Consider the following 24,370-nt stretch of genomic DNA (forward strand, 5'->3'; position numbering starts at 1 on the left):
CTAGCAAGAGAAACCCACAGTAATGGAATTGTGCAAGTGACGATGACTGTCAATTGCTGCTGCTTTATAGAATGAAGCCCCCAAATTGTGCTGGTAGTGTGTCGTGAGCAATTAGTTGAGTTGGTGGCTTGTAATTTACTGTGTGGATGTTATTGATCAAAGCTTTTCGTTATTGACAGTGTCTCCATCTGCTGTTGGCTGTTTTTAGGGGAAACCACCCTTTATGACTCAACAGCAGATGTCTCCTCTTTCCCGAGAAGGGATATTAGATGCCCTCTTTGTTCTCTTTGAAGAATGCAGTCAGCCTGCTCTGATGAAGATTAAGCACGTGAGCAACTTCGTCCGGAAGTGTAAGTAAGGAACTTTTTCTCAAAAACTGTCCTGATATAGAACGCTAGAACAATGCCGCAGGTGGAATGAGAGAGTGGTTGGTGGTAGTGGGTTAAAAACTCTGGTCTGAATAAGACAGACCCAGACTTATGTTCCTCTTGTTGGAGCTGGGAGATCAAGTAAGTCAAGTTTCTTGGTTGTGAGTGACAGAAACTCGATTTGAAGATTGAATGTATTGACCATGAAACTCGGAAATCCAGAGACGAGTCAAACTTCAGGCATAGCTGGTTCTAGGAACCTCAGTGATGTCCCCGATCCATTAGTTATAGGAGACACAGTGCTTATGGGCCCATGGTGTTTAAGAGATTTGTTTTAACTAGCTTCATTTAATCTCAAATCATAAAAAAAATGAATATAGTAATGATTCTAGACTATGGCCTTTATTTTATTTTTTAATTTTTTTGTGCTGGGTATTGAACCGAGGGCCTTGTTCATGCTAACAAAATGCTTTATCAATGAACCATACCTCCAGCTCCCTGGATTGAATTCTTTATATCAGTGTAGTCATAAAATGTAACTTGTTGTCATAAATGTAATTTTATTTTATTTCTTTTTATGGAGAAGGGGCTGGTGAAGGCAAAAGAGCCTGAGGGCCTTTCAGAGTCATAAACCAGCCCTGCCTTCACCCTGGTTCACACTTTGCTCAGCTTCCCTGTGGTGGGGAAGTGCCTCAGTGGTTGCTCTGTCCCAGTTTTATGTTCTTTTAGTTTATACCAATGTTTTCAACCAGTGGTGATTTTACCCTGCAGGCTCTCTTGGTAATATCTGGAGACACTTTCTGTTGTCATAACTAGGGGCATCTAATGGGTGAGTCAGAGATGCGGCTAAATATCCTACAGTGCACAGGATGGGCCCCTTCAGCACAGAACTTTCTGGCCCACAGTGTCAATAGTGCCAAATTTGAGAATCCCTGCCTTTTACAACATTGCCGTGTTACCTACCACTCTAAACTTGAGTGGCTTAAAGCAATAGTCGTCATATTACCTCTCATGAGTGTGTGGGCTGACTGGACTCAGCTGGAGATTGCTCTGCTCTGTGAGACACTGGCCAAGATTGCAGTCATCTGGGGCTCTCCTGGGCGGGGAATGTTCAAGATGGCTCACTTAGTGTCTGGCTCCCTGCTGGAAGGCTGGGCTCAGCTGTGACTCTGAGATGAACTCACTCTCTTTTTCTCCATCCATCCCCATGAAGTTTCAGCACCTCCCTTATGTGGCCTCTACATCAGAGGTCAGGGAGCTGAAGTCTGTGATGCGCAAAGCTTTCCTGAGACACGCCATGCCTGCATGTTTCTGTATTGCCTGTGGCCGCTGTCACACCACAACAGCATTTGAGGATTTGGGACAGAGATCAAATGGCTTGCAAAGCCTAAGCCAATTACTCTCTGGTCCTTTAAGAAAAGGCTTTACTGGGCTGAGGTTGTGGCTCAGTGGTAGAGCGCTTGCCTAGCATGAGCGAGGCACTGGGTTCGATCCTCAACACCACATTAAAAAAATAAATAAATAAAATTATAAAAAAGAATATTAAAAGAAAAATGAAAAAGAAAAGGCTTTACTGACACTGAAGTGCATGGTGTACAGCAGGATAGCCACACTTTCCAAATGGTAGCTCAGGGTTTTTAAGAGCACAAAAGTAGAAGCTTCCAGGCTTTCTTAAGGCTTAGTCTCAGAATGGACATGGAATCTCTTTGGCTGCTGGGTTAGCTTTTTGTTACTATAACAAAATACCTGAGATAATGTAAAGAAAGGGAATGTTTATTTATTTATTTATTTTCTTACATACATGACAATAGTGGAGTGCATTACATTCATAATTATCCATCCACAGCACGATTTTTTGTAACTCTGTATATAGAGTATGTTCACGCCAAATTATGCCAGTATACATGAGCTCTTTTTTTTGCATCACAATTCTTAATACACCTTTATAGCACAATTTATCATATCTCTGTATATAAGGTATGTTGACACCAAATTCACATCTTCATACATGTGTTTTGTATAATGATGACCGTCTCCTTCCACCATCCTTGATCTTCCTCTTCTCCCTCCCTTTCCCTCCCAACCCTATTCCCTATCTAGAGGTAATTTTCCACCCATGCTTTCCCTTCCTGCCCCACTTTGAGTCACCCCCTTTATATCAGAGAAAACATTTGGCACTTTGTTTGGGGATTGGCTAAGGGAATGTTTATTTTGGCTTATAGATTTGGAAGTTTCAGTCCATGGTTGGTTGGTCTCATTGCTTTTGGGCCTGTGGCCAGGCAGTACATCATGGTGGGAGTGTGTGGTGGAGGACACCTGTTCACTTCATGGCCAGGAACAAAAAGGAGAGAGGAAGAGTTGGGGTTCTACTGTCTCCTGTAAGGGCATGCCCTTGGTGACTGCAGTTCCTCCCACTAGGCCCCACATCTTAAAGGGAGGTGGCCTTTTGCTCTCCATGTGGCTCTTGATGTGGGCTCATATATTGGGTCAGGGAACTACAGCCTGTGAGGTTTCACTGCCTCCCAGTGGTGTTCAGCTGCGGCCAAGTCTTTAACACATGGGCCTTTGAAGGATATTCCAGACCCAAACTAGAGCAGCTATGTTACACTATTTTAAGCAAATCATAGGGCCACCCAGATTCTACACATGAGCATGCTCCACAAGGACACGAATCCCAAGTGGCATTTTCTTTGGGTACCATTTTTGGAGACCAGCTTCCATACCCTTCCCAATTATTTTATTCTATTAACTAGATTTATACAATACCAGGGAAAATTCTAATTGGCTCTGCTTTGGGTCATTTGACTGTCAGGAGGTGAAGTATTGTGATCCATCTGGTCTGGATTCTCCAAGTTTCAGGGCATGGTGATTACCAGGAACTCAAGGGATGGGGATGTGCAGTTACCCAGAGGAGTAAGCAAAACTGATGCATTTCCACTCTACTCACCTTTAGTATTTACACATACCTGTCTCTTCTTAGTTTCTACATCTGTGAAAAGGGTGTGATGTATACCTAATAAGGCTGTGAATGAGTTTATAGGCAGACTAGGCTTATGTTGCCTGGCTCATTACAGACACTGTATGTTACTCAATAATGATAGTCATCAATCTCAACAATATTTAATACGTTGTGTACCTTCAAAATGTACCTGGGGTATTTGTTCATCATTATGTATTTATTTGAATATGCTTCTGCCTTCTTTTCTTGAATGTTGAAATTCTCAAGTGAAGAGTGGGAAGGGAAAGGAAGTGCATTCCAAGGACAGCAATCTCCAGACCCCTCCTGCTGGCCTTGGTTTCTTTCTTTCTTTCCTCCTCCTCCTTCTTTTTTTTTTTTTTTTAAAGATTGATGTGATTTTTTATATCTTTATTTATTAATTTTTCTGGGTACTGAGAATCAAACCCAGCACCTCATACATGCTAGGCGAGCGCTCTACCACTGAGCCCCAGCCCCAACCCTGGTCTTGGGTTCTTAAAAGCAGTCGATTATCAGGAACCATTGAGTCATCTGGGACTGGGTTCAGGGAAATTCATGTTGCTCTAGCAGAAATCTCTTGCGTGTGACTTTTCACATTTTTGAAGAGTCTTTTCCAGGGAGGAAGTGAAGAAGTCATGATTGAAATCAGGTGATTACATTAATATAGTTGTTTTTGTTCTCTCGAGTGTCAGTTTTGGAATGTAAGCTTTGCTTTTCCATGTGGAGAGGTGTCTTTCAGCTGCTACTGCCAATTTCTTGGGTCTCTCTGAAGAGATGGAGATTTTCTTTGGGGGGCTGATGTGGAAATAGGACGGAGACTCTCTCTGCAATAGTGTCTCTAGCAGGATGCCCCGATCTTGTGCAGAGTGGGGGTGTAGGGACAGGAAAGGAGCATCTGGGAGCCAGGGAATGATTTTTGTCTTCCTTTATTACAGTCACATGTCACGTAACTGTGGGACTGTGTTCTGAGAAATGTGTCTTTAGGTGGTTTTGTCATTGGTGGGTGAAATAGAGTGTACTTACAAAACCTGGATGAGATAGATACATAAATCACTTGACACTGACCTCTTTTTTATTTTTATTTTTTTTAGTTGTGGATGGACACAATACCTTTGTTTATTTATTTTTATGTGGTGCTGAGGATTGAACCCAGTGCTTCATATGTGCGAGGCAAGAGCTCTACCACTGAGCCTCAGCCCCAGCCCACTTTTTTTTTTTTATAACAAATAGAAGGTGTATACTCTAAAATAATGATAAAAGTATAGTGTGTTAAATACATGAACCAGTAAGATAGTCATTTATTATCATTATCAAATATTATGCTCTGTATGTAATTATATACATTACATTTTGATGTGACTGGCAGCTCAGTAGTTTGTTTACACCAGTGTCACCACAAACTCATAGGAAATGCATTGTGCTATGAAGTTAGGATGGCTGTGATGTTGCTAAGCAACAGGAATCTTTCAGCTCCACTCTAACCTTATGGGACTTCCATCACATATGCTATCCCTTGTTGACCAAATGGTGTTATGTGGCGCATGATTCGGCTCTCCAATCTATCTCCTGTGCCTAAAACAGTGTCTGGCAAACAAATCTATATTTGTGTCTATATTAGATGCTCAATAAACTTTTACTAAATGAGCTTTTTTAAAAAAAATTAGAGCATTATAGTTGTAGATAGTAGCTGGGTTCATCCCAACAAAATCATACATGCATGGAATCTGACCCAATCCATTTCAGTTCCTGTTCCTCCCTCACCGAATGAACATATTTCTAAGTAAACAAAATAAGTGGCAAACCTTAAGTGCAGTGTCATGATTTGTTTAAAAAAAATAGCAAATGTGATAAAATGTACAGAAAAGTATTGATAATGATCAAAGTTAGGCTGTTCTTGGTAATTTGAGAGTAGCTGAAATTTTATACGTTTTTTTTTTTGTTGTTGTTAATTCTCTGAGACAATAATCTTCTGAACGTTCATAGCTTTAGAATTTATGAATGCATGATAACTTTTGAGAATTTTTTTTTTCCCCGACTGGAAATACAAGACAAACGTGAAAGGTTAAACATCATGTATTCGTCCTTTGGGCTGCTAAGGTGGGGTAACTTGTAAGCAATGGAAATTATTGCTCACAGTTCTTCAGACTGGGAAATCCATGATCAAGGCACCAACAGAGCAGTTCTGGTGAGGGTGCTGTCTGCTTCAAAGATGGCCTCTTCCTGCTGTGTCCTTATGTAGCAGGAAGACTAAATACACTTCTTTCAGCCTCTTCTGTAAGAGCACTAATTCCATTCCTGAGAGTGGAGCCTTCAGGGCTCACTCACTCCTGCAAAGCTCCACCTATATTCTCACTCTGGGGATTAAATTTTGAAACAGGGCCAGGCATGTTGGCGCAGGCCTGCAATTCCCAGGTACTTGGGAGGCTGAGGCAAGAGGATTGCAAGTTCAAGGCCAGCCCCAGCAACTTGGCCAGACCTGTCTCAAAATAGAAAGAACTGAGGATGTGGTAAAGTGCCCCTGAGTTCAATCCCCAGTATCACACACACAAAAATATTCCAAGACAAGAATTTTGGGACTCAGCACTAAAAAATGACAAAATCATGGAATTTGCAGGGAAATGGATGGCACTAGAGCAGATTATGCTAAGTGAAGCTAGCCAATCCCTAAAAAACAAATGCCAAATGTCTTCTTTGATATAATGAGAGCAACTAAGAACAGAGCAGGGAGGAAGAGCAGGAGGAAAAGATTAACATTAAACAGAGACATGAGGTGGGAGGGAAAGGTAGAGAAAAGGGAAATTGCTTGGAAATGGAAGGAGACCCTCATTGTTATACAAAATTACATATAAGAGGTTGTGAGGGGAATGGGGAAAAAAAAAAAAACAAGGAGAGAAATGAATTACAGTAGATGGGGTAGAGAGAGAAGATGGGAGGGGAGGGGAGGGGTAATAGTAGAGGATAGGAAAGGTAGTAGAATACAACAGTTACTAATATGGCATTATGTAAAAATGTGGATGTGTAACCGATGTGATTCTGCAATCTGTATTTGGGATAAAAATGTGAGTTCATAACCCACTTGAATCTAATGTATGAAATATGATATGTCAAGAGCTTTATAATGTTTTGAACAACCAATAAAAAAAAAAAAAAGAATTTTGGGAGAGGGGAGACACAAACATTTCGACCGTAGCACATCATATACATAAGTAGTAAGAGAAAAATCCCTCAGAATTTTTATCTGAGATAACCATTGCCAACTTTCTGTGCATAATGTTCCATTTTTTGTGTGTGTATGATTTAAAAATATTGATTATGGAAATTTACAAACAGAATAGTATGAATCCCTGTGTACCAGTCCACTGGCTCCCGGGTTTGATGGCCCATTTTGTGCGTGTTCTAACATTACTTGTTTAATTTTACATGACATAGATCACAGTGTACAATGTTTTTCTGCTCTCTTTGCTCCTTTAGTGATAATATTTACTCAACAAATATCTCCTGACACTTAGCTATGTTAGGGACTGGGTTGCAGCGGTGCTCGAAACAGACAAACATTTCCTGTGGGAATATACATTCTAACATATGTATAGTGATGGACACCTGTCATTCTTTTCAACATGAGCTTAATTAATATTCTTTTGTGTGGGTGGGTTTTTAGATTTGTTCCATTGTCCTCTCGATGGACCTTTAGTGTTTATCTGATATTTTTGTGACAACTGTTCCCATCATGAGCGTCTTCATATGGATCTTTTCTGAGGACATGTGTGAGGCTTCTGTGAATGATGGATTCCTAGAAGTTGACATGTTTGATTACTGAGTTTCAAAAAAAGAAGCAATACATGTAGCACTCACTTTTGGGTTTTGCTCCTTGGTCTGAGTGTTTACCTGACAAAGCCATACCTTGTCTGCATTGTCATTATAGAGCTTTTTGGGTCTTTTTCTTCACCTCAGTATTCAGTACTGGGCCCACAAATACTTAAAAAGTGTATAGGGCTGAAGGGTTGATGTGGTTCTGGGGTCTATAGAAGCAGCTGATATCGTGAGACAAATCGTGAAGTTTTTTATTTTTTATAGTCAAAGACTTGATCTTAGCATCCTGCCTCTTCTCCTTAATAATCCAAAAGACATTGGATAAAAACATGGTGATTGGGAATGGTTTCTTTAAATTCTCAGAGTATCGGGGCAATTTTGCCTACAAAGCAGTTTGTCTGTTTGTATGATTGAGATGCCTGGCAGTCTCCAGTGGCAGACCCAGAGTTATTAAGTTGGGCAATGCCATAAGGCACTTTGGGGCCCAAGGCCTGATAGGAAATTAAGAGGGATTGGCCTTGAGTCCAAACAGTGATGAAATCGGGTTCAACCCAGAAAGGTGCAAGTCAGCGTATTTGATGAATTGTAATTCAAAGCTCAAATACATGACATGAAAGAAACTTGGAAAGGGACTGGGAAGGAAGACAGGGCTTGGCTGGCACAGTGTTGTCAGGACCGAAGGAAAATGCCATGCAGCTCTCAACTTTGCCTCCATATTGTATTCTTCATGGAGTATTTTAGATTTATTTTTTATAGTGGTCACAATGAACTCATGTGGATCCACCAGAGGGGATCCCCAAGAGATCAAGGATGACCAGATGAAGTGAGTGTGGTCTTTGGGTAGGAAACCCTCAATATGGTGGAGTTCACCATTTGTACTTTAGAGAATTCAACTCCACCCTTAAAACAAAGGAATGGATAATAATAATTACAGCTGCTTTGGCTAATTCATCAAAATGCCACTCAATGACTGTGGTATGAAATGGCCTGTCTCTTTGTTGTTCCTCTCATTGTGTGAATGACTCATGGAGTTGAATGTGACTCCAGAATATGGTGTCCATGGAGAATTGGTCCCAGGATCACCTGCAGATATTAAACTCCTTAGATGCTCAAGTCCCTTATATGAAGTGACATAGTAACTTGTGCACAAGTCAAGTGTTCAAGCCTATTATATGAAGTGACGACTTGTACGCGTCCTCTTGTATTCTTTAAATTATCTCTGGATTTCCCATGATACCCAGTGCAGTGTCTACACATCACTTCATTTGCAGGGTTCAGTGTAGTACTTGGTGCATGGCAAATTCAAATTTTGTTTTTGAAACTTTCTGGAATTTTTGATTTCTCCAAATATCTTCCACCTCAGGTTGGTGGAATCTTCAGATGCAGGTTATCTAGATGTGGAGAGCTGACTGTTCCTAACTTTGTCTAGTGCCTGACCACTGGAATGGCCATCCCTTCCAGTTTCTTGAGGATTCTAGTATCTGTGGGGAATTTCAAGTTGGCCTCTTGGTTTTCCACATGACACTTTCCTGTGGGATTCTCCAGGATATATATATTTTTGAGTTGGGGATTGAACCCAGAGCTTCCTGCTGAACTACACTCCCAGCCCAGGATAGTTTTGATTATGGGTATCTCTTGCCTTTTTTTGGTGTATAACCCCTGTATGTGACACAGTTCTTTCATAATGTGCAGGATTCTATTTTTAGCTCAGTCATTGCAGCTCTTCTCCATTCTTACAAGTCAGTAAAGTCATTGCAGGTACAGCCATGTCTCAGCTTAATGTAGTTAGAGTTAATAAATGCATATGAATTTCCAAACCCACCATCCATTTAGTCCACACTGCATACCTTGCTGATCTCTGACTGTGGGACTGGACTTATAAAAGGAATAAGACTGTGTTAAGCAAAAGATAGTTGCAAGCCCATCCAGATGTGTGACAGTGTTACCCTGCAGAGTAAATGTCAGACCTCTGTTTGGTCCTTTGGGCTAAGCTCTGTCCCCTCTTTTAAGCTCTGCCACATGTTAAAATGTCTTAGTCAGTTTTCCATCACTATGAACCTAAGAAAATCAACTTAAAGGAGGAAAGATTTATTTTGGCTCATGATTGCAGAGGTTTCAGTCCATGGTCACTTGACCTCATTGTTTCTGGGCCTGTGATGAGGCAGAACGTCATGACAGGGAGCAAAACTACTCAGCTCTGGCAGCCAGCAAGCAGAGAGAAGTAGGGAGGGAGGGAAAGAGAAAGAGGCTTTTATAACCAAGCCCCTACCCTAAAAACCCATTAAGCTAAGAATCCATAATGATTGAATCCATGGATGAGGTCAGGGTCCTCATGATCCCCAAGGCCTCCCACTTATAAACACTGCTACACTGGTCTTCAACACATGAGGTTTGGGGGCGGGGGATGTTTCAGACCCAAACCATAACATAAGGCAAGGAAGGATTCCTAGAACTGACACAGTGCAAGAGAGATAAACTTGGGTTAATGGGTTAATATTGAGCAGAGCACATGGAGTTAGAATGGAATGATCTGGAAGCTAACACCAAAGGTGATTGAAATGAGAATCATATTGCTTGTTTGACATTATAAGCCAGTCTACTGATGAGCACATTGGGCCAAACACTGCCCTGCATCCCTTGGAGAAAGAAGAAAGCATGGTTTGTAACCTTCCTCCCTATTTTCTGAGTCTACAGGATTCAAATTATGGCTACCATGGAAACCGTTCTTTGGAATTTCTGGAGCCCTTAATTTTAACTTAACATATAAAAACACTTTTGTGCTGATTTTATAATTATTCATGATGGATGAGAAAGTGACTAAATGTCTTTTGACAGGGAAGACATAACTCTTTTTCCTTTGTTTCATAAAGATGCATATATTCCAAGTGCTTTATTTACCTGGGTGTGACTCCCTTCTTCTTCAGATTCTGACACCATAGCTGAGTTACAGGAGCTCCAGCCTTCGGCAAAGGACTTTGAAGTCAGAAGTCTTGTAGGTTGTGGCCACTTTGCTGAAGTGCAGGTGGTAAGAGAGAGAGCAACTGGGGACATCTATGCCATGAAAATCATGAAGAAGAAGGCCTTGTTGGCCCAGGAGCAGGTAAGAGCATTTTAACATTGGCCCTTCCCCTGTCTATGCCAGAATGTTCATTGCAAAGACTATAATCTGTTGAGCTGTCACCTAGGATCCAGCAAGTTTTCCTCTGACTCCATAGTTAATTATGGTTGCATGGGCACAAAGCTCTCTTGTGTTCTTAGCTCTTCTCTGATGTTAGTTCATTTTGAAGGCTCACAAATTTCCATTGATTTCTGTATCATGATTCTATACTTTTTTATTTTCAGAACCAAATTGGTCTTTTAACTCATGATTAAGATCTTTTATGACTGTCAGCTGGGGATCCAGGGATGTGCATATTATAGGGGAAATCAGATAGCATTTGCTTTTATATGTGCTTTAGATATTTGTGTTGTGGACATGTATATTTGACTTTAAAATAGGCCTTTGAAGAAGTTAAATAAAATTGTTATGTAGCTAGAGAGTTGCTTGTTTGATAACAGGTTAAGAAGTTATTTTTTTGGTGTGGTATTTTTCTTTCTTTTAAGAAAGGCTGCTGTCTCTAGGCGTATTGATTCATCTGCTGTGTTTTAGAGAGACTACCATCAGCCTTGGAGTTCAGAGAGTAATTTATTAGTTACAGGCATTCTGGTGCACATCATGTGTCCGATAATGTACCCAGCTCCACAGGAAGCCTACAGAAGGAATTGAAGTTCCACGGCTATTACTTTCAGGGTTTAATAACAGCCTTGGAAAGTGGAGAAAAAAATGCAAGCATTGAAAGCAGGTGCTTACCAGCTAAAGCATCACAGAGGGGGAGCGCAATTAGCAAATTCATTAATGATGATGTGAGGAGAGATGTCCTGTAGCCCAAGACAGTTAGGGAAAGTCCTCACTGATGAAAAGGAAGGTATATTCTGGGCAGAGAGAAGTGATGAGAGCATGTGAGGTAGAAGTGTGGCCATCAGTGACATGGTCTGGGTACCGGAATGCTCTGTAGGGGGGTGTGTGTGTGTGTGTGTTTAGTGATTTAGAACAGATATACAGAGAAATGGTTGGGTAGAGGACAATTGGGAAATCTCAGGAATCTTATTTTTTTTCATTGTGTTATAAGCATAACAAAATCTCCTTGCATATCCCCATTTTTGTGTAAGATTCAGTGATTTTAAGAGCATTCACAATGTCATATAACCAAAACCACCATCCATTTCTGGAACTTTTTCATCATCCCAATCAGAAACTTTGTACCCATTACACAATACCGCCCCATCTCCCTCAAGAACTGTTGTTTTGAATTGTAGTTCACTTCTTGAGGTGCCTGGGATCATTTAGGCTTTTGGAAGGAGGGGTTGGGATCAGAGTCTGGTTCCCCGTGGATTTGAGTGACTGCGTGCAGCCTCTAATCAAAAAAGCAGTGGAGAGTGGAAAGCTGCTTGTCAGAGACCAAGGATGATGTGGCCTCTGTATTTTGGAATAAAATGTGAGCAGCATCATAGGAAGGAAAAATGATGGATGTTGCAAATAGTTTGGAAGACAGGAGTGGAGCTGTTCACCCAGCCTCCCACGTCAGGGTAGGAACCATCCATCATCAGTGCACACTTGGTGAGCATTCACTGTGTTGGGTGTATTTCTAGGTCCTCGGGTAGAGGCCTTAGATGTAGCTCAACCTTGACGTGCTTATGTCTTAGATGGGAAATAGTGCATGTAACAAATGGATTCAGGGGGCTGGGATTGTGGCTCAGCAGTAGAGTGCTCACCTAGCATGGGCGGGACCTGGGTTCAATCCTCAGCACCACATAAAAATAAAGGCGTTGTGTTAAAAAAAAAGAAAAAGAAACAGAAACAGATTCAGCGTTCCACACTGCAGGCAGATCATAGAGATGTTCAGACAGATGTGTCCTTCTCCAGATGAATGACCCGAAATGACCACAGTGAGGTGTGGGCTGAGCTTTTTAAAATCACACACATGCAGGAGTTAATGAAAACCATCCACCCATTTCTTAAGAGGGTGAATGTAAGAGAAAAGTAGGGTCCTTCTTGGAATCCTGGTAAGGGTTTGGGATTTAAGGACATGAGAGAGAGAAGCTAGCACAGGGAGAAACTGAAAGGAAAAGTTGGAGAGGAGGTTAAGGAGAAGTGGTATCCTGCAAGCAAAGCCTGTCACCTGGGAGCCCAGAGTCCTGTGACAACCAGAAGAGGTCCTCAGAGACCATTTACTTTAATGGAAGTTTCAGGGGTCAGAGTGAGTGGCAAGTAAGTAAAAGTGGAGACTGTTGCGTTCTGCCAATCTCCATGAACACCTTTTCTGTGTCAGCAAAAGGAAGGGGTAGCCTCGGGGGCAGCCAGTGACTGGGGCTGGGGGGCTGTTCTCCACATGGCTTGGATGTATCCCTGGGGGTGTGCATGGACAAACTATTTAAAAACATTTAATAGCTTAATGTTAACTAGCACATCAAAGCCTGTACTTTCACAGTTGGAACTAAATAGGAGGTTTATTTATTTGTTTGTTTTTATAGAGCATTATAATCATACATAGTAGTTATATATATTTTGATGAACTCATACATGTAAGGATTTCAGTTCCCATTCCTACTCTCCTCCCTCCTCATTCTCCTTCCTCTCTCCTGATGTTCCTTTCACTAGTGTTTGTTTATTTTTGATTGCTACTCTCTACATATACATAAAGAAATTTCCTGTGGTACATTTCTATATGCATATAACATGATTTTGTTAAATTCATTCAGTATTTCCTACCCTTTTCCATCTGGGAGGTATATTTAAAAATCACATTTATTTACATTTTGAAGCAATCACAAATTTATAGAAAAGTTGCAAGTGCAATGTATCAGTCGGGCTCTCAAGAGAAATGGAACCAGTATACATGTGTGTATATAACCATCACATACAGTATGGATATATTTTTAAAATACTTTTAAAGTTGTAGATTGACAAATACCTTTATTTTATTTATTTATTTGTATGTGGTGCTGAGGATTGAACCCAGTGCCTCACACGTTCTAGGCGAGTGATCTACCACTGAGCCACAATCCCAGCCCCACATACAGTATGTTTTTTCCTGAAATATTTGATGTTTATAGTTTGCTCTCCATAATGGTGGGTTCTGCTTCTGTGGATTCAGTGAACTGAAAACTGAGAAAAATATTTAGGGGGAAAATAATTGCATGTGTACTGAATATGTATTGGCTTTTTCTTTTTGTCATTATTCCCTAAAAAAATATAGTATAACTATTTGCATAGCACTTATAATGAAGTATTATAAGTAGCCTAGGAGAGATTTTAAGTATATGGGAAGAAGTGTGTGGGTTCTATGTAAGTACTGTATCAGGGACTTGAGCATCTGTAGATTTTGGTATTTGCAGGGGTCCTGGAACTAGTCTCCCATGGATACCAAGTGATAATTGTATTTGTGTGTGCAAACACACACATACATACATACATGCACACATGTATACACACAATATATATGCACTAAAATTTACATACACACAAGGATCATATAGCATATACACATAAAATGCATGTGTATATACATTTCTGTAGAATTTATTTCAAGTGGTTGATTTTTATATAATGTGGAAACTGGAAATCTAAAGTTTGTAGGGCGGGAGAGTAGGCGGAAATTCTTGAGTAGGAGCTGATGATGCAGTCCTGAGGCAGAACTTCTTCCTCAGGGAAACTGCAATTTTGTTCTTAAGGCCTTTCAACTGATTGGATGAGGCCCACCCAGGTTACTGAGGAACATTTCCTTAAAGGCAACTGATTGTAGATGATAACTGCATCTATGAAACACCTTCACAGCAACACCTGGGTTAGTGTTTGACTGAATAACTGAGTGCTGTGAACTAGCCAGGTCAATAGGAAGAATTAGCCGTTGGAAAGTACAACGTTTCCCGTGCTGAACCCTTTAAAAGTAAGTTGTCAACCTGACCTGTACTTCTAAACTAAAGTACTTCTGAAACTTTAGTGTGTATTTCCTTCACCAAGGACATTTTCTCAGGAACTACCACACTACCGTCAAAATCACGAAATGATCTGGGTGCAGTGGCGCACACCTGTAATCCCAGTGGCTGGGGAGGCTGAGACAGGAGGATCGAGAGTTCAAAGCCAGCCTCAGCAATAGCGAGGTACTAAGCAACTCAGTGAGACCCTGTCTCTAAATAAAATACAAAATAGGGCTGGGGATGTGGCTCAGTGGTCGAGTGCCCCTGAGATCAATCCCAGGTACCCCCACTTCCCCAAATATCAGGAAATGAGTAATGAGGCCTTAGTGCCTGCTAGTCTTCAGACTCCCTTCAGGTTTCACCAGCTGTCCCCATTACATCTTTTAGATCAAGGAACCAGTCCAGGGTCACACCTGACATTTACTTGTCCTATCTCTTCAGTCTCTTTCCTTAATTTTTCAGTATCTTTCTTAATTTTTCCTGGCTCTCGTGACCTGTATGATTCTGATGATTACAGGCCAGTTGTTTCGTAGAACTTGGATATGTCTGATATGGCTCAGGTTTAGATCCTGGTTATAGATCGTTGGCAGAAATATTGCAGGTGGGAGATGCTGTTCCAATTCACTATTCCGATTCCCAGGGGTTTCCATTTGTCACATTCTGGGTGATGGTCACTTTGATTACTGCATTAATCTGCTTGCCATGCTCTTCTACTGTGGAGTTAAGCTTTCCTCCTTTGTACCCAAATCAGAATTATATGAGGAGGTTCCTTCCAACAATGTAAATATCCTATTCCTCATAAAACTTACGATTTATTCATTTATATTTATGTGGACTTGATTTTTTTTTCTATTTCAGTCAATGTGTTACTATTGTAACAATCTGTTACTATCATTATTTATTTTTATATTGAATTGTCTCCAAGTTGTCTCTTTAGGTTGGCTTTTGTGTCCCTCTGACACATCATTCTTGAGTACTTTCTTGTTTTCTGGTACTGCAGGATGTTCTGGGTTTTCACATATGCTTACTTTTCCTGCATCAGTTCTCCAAGGAGCCCTGTTTTGTGGAAATGGTGTTTAGAGGCCAAGATCTGGACACTGGATGTTCTGTTTGCTACTGGGATGACACTGCTCTCAGACTCCTTTCAGGGGACAGTGCTAAGGAATACAAGTATATATGTACAGTATACCTACTTATATAGCGCGCGCGTGCACACACACACACACATATTTACCTCTGTATTTATTTCTATGTAGCTGTGTATTGAAAACTATATTCACACTAGTATTTTCTAATTCCAATTCAACTCAAGAGGGTTCATTTTAGTTTTCACCCTTTCCATGTTTATAACTATGTTAGTCAGCTTTCTTTTACTATAACAAATACCTGAAAATCAGCTTATTAAAAAAAAAAAAGGATTATTTTGACTCACAGATTATAGGATTCAGTCCATAGCTATTTGGCCCTGTTGCTCTTGGGCCTGTGGTGAGGCAGCAACATGCAGCGGAACTCTTCACTGCATGGTCAGGGTGTGAAAGCACAATGAAGGGCTAGCGTCTCCCAGCATTCCCTTGGAGGGCATGCCTCCAGTGACCAGAGGACCTCCCTCCATGCTCTACCTCTTAAAAATCCCCCATAGCACAGTGGGCCGAGAACCAAACCTTTAACACATGAGCCTTTGGGGGTCATTTATCCAAATCATAGCAGTAACCCTTTCTCTGAGATTGTAAATTTAATATTTTTATGTACTTTTTCATCTGCCTGCATCCTCTCTACTATCTTTGTTGTTATTCCCTGTCCCCTTGGTAAGCCCTAATAACTTGTTTGAGATCACCCTTACATGTGGGTGTCCTCCTTCCCTGGCGTTGGCCCCTGATAGCCACACTAGCTGCCTCATGCCTGGTGGCCGCCCTGTGCACTGCCAGCTACTGATGCCCTGCTCTTGGCACTGAGGTTCCCCAGTGCTTCCCTTGCACTCCACCGCTGGCTTTCAGACCGAACTGTTCAAGAAGGGACGGTGAAGAGGGGCAGAGATATTTATTTATTTTTATTCTTTTTTAGTTCTACATGACAGTAGAGTGTATTTTGACATTTCAGACATACGTGGAATGTAACTTCCCATTTTTGTGGTTGTACATGATGTGGAGTTACACTGGTTGTGTATTCCTATATGAACATAGGAATGTGAGGGACAGAGATATTTAGATTCCATGGAAGTAGGTTGACTTTAAAGAAAGATGCTAAGTAAATAATTGGACAGTTATTATGTGGATCTGGCAAACATTGTGAACCAAGTAGGTGAATAACAGATTTGTGGAATGCCAGGCTACGGGATGGCTTTTTTTCTTTGGAAACGTGAGTTTAGGGGGCTGGGGATGTAGCTCAGTTGGCAGAGTGCTTGCCTCACATGCACAAGGTCCTGGGTTCAATTCTTAGCACCACCAAAAAAAAGAAAAAAAAAAGAACTGCGAGTTTAGGCTTCAAGACAGAGCAAAGGTCACTCCCCTACCCCCAATTCGGTTCTTTGTATTATAATTATCTAAAGGGTTTCTTTTTTCCCTAGGTTTCATTTTTTGAGGAAGAACGGAACATATTATCTCGGAGCACAAGCCCTTGGATCCCCCAATTACAGTATGCCTTCCAGGATAAAAATAACCTTTACCTGGTGAGTCTTTACATCCATCTCTCTGGAATGAGCCGAGCTCCTGACAGGCAGGTGCCACAGTTGCAGAGCTGAATGTGGTTCTTGCCCCTGACGTCCGTGGCACCTCTCATTCATTCAGTCACTTTTCTGACTCCCAGGCGTCTCCCTGTTCTCCTTGTTCTAAGATGAAAAGCCAGCCCATTTAGAAACACCTGGTGACTCCTGAGTCCTGCAGCTCTGGTTTACAGGGCAATAACAAGAAATGGCTTATTTGGGAATCATCTGTAACTGCTTTTAATAGAATCTTGCTTTGATTTAATTTGTTAGGAGAAAATGCAGCCTGTTCTCACTCATGGAGAAGCTAGAAGAGTTGATCTCCTACAAGCGGAGAGTAGAATGGTGGTTTCCAGGGGCTTGGAAGGGTGGGGAGGGCAATGATAGAGGAAGGCTGGTTAATGTGTTCAAAAATACCAACACCAAGGAGGCTTGGGTGTTGGTGTCCTTTAGCACGGTAGGGTGACTATAGCTAACAATTTATTATACATTTCAAAATAACTAGGAGAGGAGATTTTGAATGTTCCCAACGTAAACATGATAAATATTTGAGGCAATGGGTATGTTAATTATTCTGGTTTGATGATTGCACATTGTATACCTGTTTTGGAATCTCACACGGTACCCAACGAATGTGTAAAATTATTATGTGTCAGTTAAAAAAAAGAGAGAACCTACACGCTGAGACATGTATGAAGTAGGAGAGATAGGCCTCTATTTTTTTTTCCCCCAAATCCCCCTCTAGGGAGACAAGTGTTAACGTTGGTGATGTTCTTTTTGACCCTTAACTATGGCCTGGGGGGGCTGGGGGGATTGAATCTGCTCATATAAAAGTGGTATGTTACTCTCCATCTGACTCTTCAGCTTGCTTTTTTTTTCTTTCCTTCTTTTCCTTTTAACACTTTATCCCAGACACCCTTGCATGTCAGTACATAGAGGTATGCTTCATTCTTTCTTTATTTTTGGTGCTGGAGGTTGAACCCAGGGACTTCACTGAGCTGGCCCCTGCTTCTTTCTTCAGGATGGCGGCATAGTTTTCCCTGGTACGCAGGGAGTCTGATTTAGGGCCTTGTTTAGGTTCTTGGGGGATGACATTCATAAGTTTAAAACATGTATCCTAGGGCTGGGGTTGTGGCTCAGTAGTAGCGTGCTCTTCTAGCATGTGCAAGGCCCTGGGTTCCATCCTCAGCACCACATAAAAATAAATAAATAAAATAAAGATATTGTGTCCAAAACAATTTTTGTTCCTGACTCAGCCTGTAAAACAAGGCTAAGGTGGGTGTGGGGGCACCTGCCTGTAATCCCAGTGATTGTGAGACTGAGGCAGGAGGATTGCAGATTTGAGGTCAGCCTCAGCAACTTAGTGAGACCCTGTCTGAGAATAAAAAAAGAAATAAAATAAAAAGAAGGGCTGGGTATAGTATCTCAGTGGAAAAGCACTTCTGTGTTCAATCTTCAGTATCAAAAACAAAACAAAATTTATCATATTACCTTGGATGGAGATAAACTTTAATAGAAGCTCACGTAACAAAAAGTGAAGAGAGATGAACGGTCATCTGTCTTGGACTCTTGCTGGGCGCTTTGTCTGTGATCTGCCTTGGTTTCGAACTAGTTGAGAACCCAGAGCCTGTGGAGAAGCCCCTGGCTTCACCAGCCTTCTGAGTGAGTGTGTTGTCACATGAGGCCTTGGGAGCCTGGCCGTGCACTGGCGTGTCCCTTTCCATGGACACTTTCTTTCCTTGGGACTTGGAGTGTGGAGCCCTCACCTCCTCTGATGACCTTGGTGTATTTCTGGGGTCACCTCTGTTCCAGGCCACTTGCTGTCCAGGGGACACTTGCCTTGTGTTCTCCGTGTCTCGCGGAGCCTGTCCTGTTTGGATGGTCAGGCTTCTTCGTTTGCTTTCTGGATATAGCAGCACTTCTGTTTGTTTTGTTTGCTTCTTGGGTGTGTGTTCGTGTTGTTTTGGGTATTTTACTGAGAGCTCTTTAAGAGGTTAGGACACCAGCTTGTGGGGTTAAGCCTCATTTTCAAGGCAACATAGAGCATAGGCAGCCCTGGGGTCAGGAAGGACTTAGATTTTTTTTTTTTTTTTTTTTTTTTGCAAATATTGAGAGTCCACAGTTTTCCTGTTTGCCCTTCACTGTTCTGTAAACTCATTTTTCTCTTCCTTTGGATTAAAGAGCTCACTTTGATGCCTTGTCTCATGAAGCTGCTGCTTTTTACAGTTCAACATTGTTTCGGATTCTCATGCTATGAAGGTCAGTTTTGGTACAGGTGATGGCCAATTTTGAGTTTCTGTGTAATGGAACTCAGTGGAAGATTTAGTGGTCTAGTCACATGTGGTAAGCCACTGCTCAGTGGCTTGATGGGCACCTGCTTGCCTTCCTGGAGGTCAATGAGGAAGATCAGAGGAGTCTTGTGGGGAACCCCAGCTGTGCTTTTCCTCCCTGCTGACTCTAGTGCTTGGTCATGGTACAGTGGTTTTCAGGTGACATCTTCAGAGGGTGGTATCTGGGCATTTTGAGAATTTCCTGCTTTGGTGTTATCATTCTTATTACCACAGCCTGGCTTTGTTATAGTGGAAGGAACCGTGCCTTTCTTTTTAGTTCTTAGTTGTGGATTTAGCTCCTGGGAACTTCTGCTTGGATAAAGCCCTCCTGTCATACCTCTCAGAATGGTGATGGCTGCTGGTTCCTCCTCTAGGACAGGGTCCCAGCTGTGGGTTTTTTTCTTATTTAGTCACTCTGGCTGTGGGCCATCCCTCTTGATCTTACCCCTGGCATTGACATCTTCAGTTTCTTTTCAGATTTTCCATCTGCCGTCTTGCAAGATGGGAAACATCTTAAAAACAGCTATTTTCTTAAGTGCTGTTTGCCTCAGTCCATTGATACTTGGATTCAAGAACATTTTTATACCCTTCTTTAGTAGCTCAATTGAGTATTACCAATGGGATCTTGCAATTATTTCCTTGTCTGTATTTTCTTCTCAAGTGATTTGGTATTTTGGAGTAAAATGCTTTATAGAGGTATGATTTTCATATAGAAACTCAAACAGCATGGGAATGATGATGTGTTGATAGTTCTGCTATCCCTTATCTGTAATTCCTAAATGCCCAGAGCTCTGAATAACCTCAAGTTCTTTTTTTCACTTGTTTGGCAGCAGAACTGACTTGAATTAAGTTTGCAGCAAAGTCTGACCTGAACTCTTCAGGCCACTTGTCTCTTTATTTATTCCCTTTAGTGTGACTATTCTCGCATTTTGCCACAAAATTATGAATGCATTTGGTTATGAGGTGCTGGTCCAGCCCCCTGGTCCAGTGGTATGTAATATAAAGTGTATGCTTCACTTGGCCTTTCCAAAATCTGAAACATTCTGAGTCTCCAAACACATTCTGCTGCAAACTAAGGGAATCCTGGATTTGTATTGGCACTATAAAGAACTGAAATTCCATCATGCTTATTGACCACTTATAGATCTTTGGAGCTTGGTGAAACTTAGATATTGTGGTAAGCTCCCCTGACAGTTGAATGCCAATTTGTAATGCTAATATAGTTTAATTAAAGGATACATTTTTCAATGAAAAACAAATAAAATTCTACCTACTGTGCATCTTGGCCATCCCTGCTTTCCAGTCCTACCTCTCCTGAGTGAGACCCCTCTGTTTTCTTTGGCCTGCATTACTGTCGTAACCTCCCGAGTGTTCTCCCTGCCATCTGTCTTGCCCCACCCTCCAGGTTGCCCACATATTGCGGCCGAGTCATCTTGCTGTTAGAATTCTTCAAGACGCCCCACTGTCACCTGGAAGAAGTCCAGACTCTTCTGCATGGTTCACATGCCTCCGAGTGCACTCATCCAGCACCATTTCTCTCCTTTCGTTTTATATGCATCCTGAACTTTCTTTGGATCCTTGACCTTGCTTCTGACTCTTCTGCATGCTGTTCATTCTTTCTCTATTTACCTGACTAACTCCGGGTTTTCTTTCTGGGCTTGGATCAGATGTTGCTTCTAGAAAACTTCTTGGACACTCTGCTTCTGGGATGAATGCCCACTGCTCTATGCCCATAGCACCCTCTACTTCCCCTACATGAGTGACAGCTGGGCTCTTCCACTAGGCTACTTTCTCCATGAGGGGAGCAATTATCTCTCTCTTGTTCCCAATAGAGCTTTGCCAAATGAATGCCTAAGAAATATTTATTAGATGAATGTATGATTAATTTCATAGAAATCTGATTTACATACAAATTTACTTATTGTGTTACAAAATCATATTATGTTAGCAGTGGGAGTTTTGCTCTCTAAAGTACGTAATTCAAGATAGACCCAATAAGATTTTCAAAAATTGGAATGCAATGCAGGGAAATTGAACTTGGTTTCTTTTGAATTTTGAGGCTTAAAAATTTCCATTTGCAGTGACATACCAATGAATGAGGCTTACCATTTTCTGGTGCATAGAAAATGGTCGCGAATTCCCTTTTACTGTCTGGTTCTATATAACAGGCTAGTTTGGTGTTCTGGCAGGCTGCCCGTGGAAGCAGTGCTTTGTTGATCTGGTTCATGGAGAAATCTGTTCAGTTCTGTGCAACAGATGCCTTCATCAGTGTCCTTCAGTGAAGGAGCTGATCTTAACAAAGAAAACATTGTTTTACAACCTGCCACTTTCAGTATTGTTGTATCTAAATTTTTTTGTGAGATTTTTTTTGGGGTTGATATTTTTCATATTTAGGGGCTCTTCAGACTGCCCTTGCTCTCAGCCTATAATTGACCCATGAACTTTCTTTCCCTCCTGTAACCTTCCATTGTCTTCTCTCTGTTCATTCCAAATGTTTGTCCCCAGTTGGACTGAGAGGTGTTAGTTATGGTATAAGCTCAGCTGCTATAACAAAGAGTCTCCAGTATCCATTCTAGGCTAATGGAACAGCTCTGTTGTATTTGATAATCCAGGGACCCAGGTTCCTTCCATCTTGTGGCTCCTCCATTCCTTACATTTTTTTACATGGTTGAAGTTGGGCCATTTCATGTTTTTGTTCCAGCTGGCTGTTAAGAAAAAAGAGCATGGGCTGGGGTGGTGGCTCAGTGGTAGAGTGCTCGCCTAGCATGCATGAGGTAGTGGGTTCAATCCTCGGCACCACATAAAAACAAACTAATGTATCCACATAAAACTAAAGATACATAAATAAATAAATATTTAAAAAAGAAAAAAGAGCAGGAATTCAGGGCAGGCAAGTTTCTTTCACACAGAATGATGTGGAAGTGGGGGCCACCATTCCTCCCACATTCTGCTTGCCAGAATTTAGTCATGTGAATGCACATCTACCCACCAGGGAGACTTGGGCATGTATTGTCTAGCTGCATGGCCTATGTCCAGGTATTGTTATTACTATGGAAGAAAGGAAGGATGGCTTTTGTGGGGACAGTTGAGTCTGCCACAGAGGAGGAGCTGGGATCCGAAGCCAGGCCTCCTAACTCCACCTTCCATATTTTGACTCATTGTATTGCACCACTTTATCCAAAATGATTGCTGATTGCCTCATGACTGTGATGTGCTGCTTGGGATTAGCTTTTTATATATCCTCTCTCACTTTTAAACTGCACCTGTGCAATTTGGAGTAATCTGGAAGTGGACTGTTTCTAGGTACTGACCCCAGGGACTTAGTGAACACCCCCCCATGATGTTTTTGTCATTGGGAGCCAGGAGAGAGTTAATGAATGCAACTCCATTGTTTACTGAAATGTGCAGCTTATGATAGTTTTGACAGCGAGACATGTGCTGTTTTGATCTCTTGGCTAAGATTATCTGATTTTTTCAGGCACTTCTCAAAACTCACCAGGCATGTGCTCACGCGCTGCCACTTCAGAAGCCAGGGTTTCGAAGCCAGCTGCCCTTCAGAGAGAGGCTGTTCCTTGGAATATCGTTCTTGTTTTATTACTTTTCCTTGTTTGGTCTCTCCAGAGTTGTTGGCCTTTTCAGCTTCAATTTTCTCATAGTCGAATGAGATATTAATTCCTTTTTTTGACCCCAATTCAGTTGCTGAGTGTGTTATTGCCTTGGCAGCTGGGGGGTGGGTTCTATGAGTTTTTTTGTGCCTTTAAAAATAGTTGTTTTGTGTTTTCATGTGTATCTCACGTGAGTGTGTTGAGAGTTTTGCCATTTTAGGAGCCACAGTTTAATCACATTGTCCCCTTTCATTCCCCTGGTTCAATAGCTCTGGGTGGGGCCCTGAAATTTGCATTTCCATTAAGTGTTCAGGTGATACTGCTGCTCCTGCTCTGGGGACCTCACTTTGAGAATCGTCATCTACGGCTGTAGCTCTGGTTATTTTCTGATCATTGCTTCTTCCTCTTGTCCTGCCAGCAATAGTGTACATATCTGAAATCCCTTTCCTTGTCTTCCAGGCCTAGGAGTGACACATATGTTCTTGCTGTTGCTAGCCCTGGGGTGTCCTATCATACTATGTTTGTTTCCTTTTAAGCTAATTTTTACCTTTGTAAATAACCCCTTCATTAATTAATGTCCACAATTACCTGGTTTGAGTGTACTGTCTCTCTCTTGCCAAGATTCTGGATGATTCAATCCTCAATAAGGGCTTTTTTAATAGATGGTTGAATCAGACTGGGATTCATATTTTCTGAGACAAAGGGCCTTCTCTCTTTTTTTTTTTGGGTCACCCAGCCCTTCATGAAGAATAATATAGGGTCTCTGCCAGGTGTCACTCTGCTTAAATAATGCCTTCCCTTCCTCCCACATGCCAAAGATCAGGAGAATTGGAAGAGTATTCATGGAAGCCATTGGTATCATCACATTTTTTTTTATAAATGTCACTTTCAGTAATACTGAATGTGCAAGCATTTCAAGGTAACACTTTCAAGACCCTCTTAGCCACCCTAGAATAGCATGCCTCTAATGATGCCTATTCAAATTATAACAGAGTCCTTGTCTTAGTCTGTTTTCTGGTGCTATAACCTGAGACTGGGTAAATTATAAAGAATAGAGACTTAGATAGCTAATGGTTCTGGAGGATGAGAGGTCCATGAAAATGACTCTGGTATCTGCTTGGCATCTGGTGAGGGACTTCTTGCTGCATCATCACATGGCAAGAGAGAGCAAATATGTGAGTCTGGATTTCTCTGCCTCTTCTTATAATGCCACTAATGCCATTGCAGAGGCCCCACTCTCCTGACTTCATCTAACCCAAATTACTCCCGAAAGGTCCCACCTCAAAATCCCATCAAGATATGAGTTTAGAGCTGTAGTTGTGGCTCAGTAGTAGAGCACTTGCTTAGCATGTGTGAGGCACTGGGGGTTTGATTCTCAGCGGAAGGAAGGAAGGAAGGAAGGAAGGAAGGAAGGAAGGAAGGAGTTAAATCAATAACTACAAATATTTTTTTAAAAAAGGTATGAGTTTAGGGGTTAAGTTTCCAACACAGGAACTTCAGGGAGACACATTCAAACCATAGCAGTACTAAAGAACTGTTAAACGTTCATTCCCCCCCCCCCCCCC

At 41.6% G+C, this 24,370-nt stretch overlaps 1 protein-coding gene across 11 annotated transcripts in view; it reads left to right on the plus strand.

The window, feature by feature from the left end:
* Cit (citron rho-interacting serine/threonine kinase) overlaps nt 1-24,370 on the plus strand; it is a 160,855-nt gene that overhangs the window by 8,406 nt on the left and 128,079 nt on the right. For all 11 annotated transcript variants that reach the window (XM_048785710.1, XM_048785709.1, XM_048785711.1 and 8 more), the window contains exons 3-5: nt 209-350; nt 10,080-10,255; nt 16,736-16,837. In XM_048785710.1, coding sequence (XP_048641667.1) covers nt 209-350; nt 10,080-10,255; nt 16,736-16,837 — 420 coding nt within the window. The remainder of the gene's footprint in view (nt 1-208; nt 351-10,079; nt 10,256-16,735; nt 16,838-24,370) is intronic.

The sequence above is a fragment of the Marmota marmota genome, unplaced genomic scaffold, assembly GCF_001458135.2.
Source record: "Marmota marmota marmota unplaced genomic scaffold, marMar, whole genome shotgun sequence".
Taxonomy (NCBI): Eukaryota; Metazoa; Chordata; class Mammalia; order Rodentia; family Sciuridae; genus Marmota; species Marmota marmota.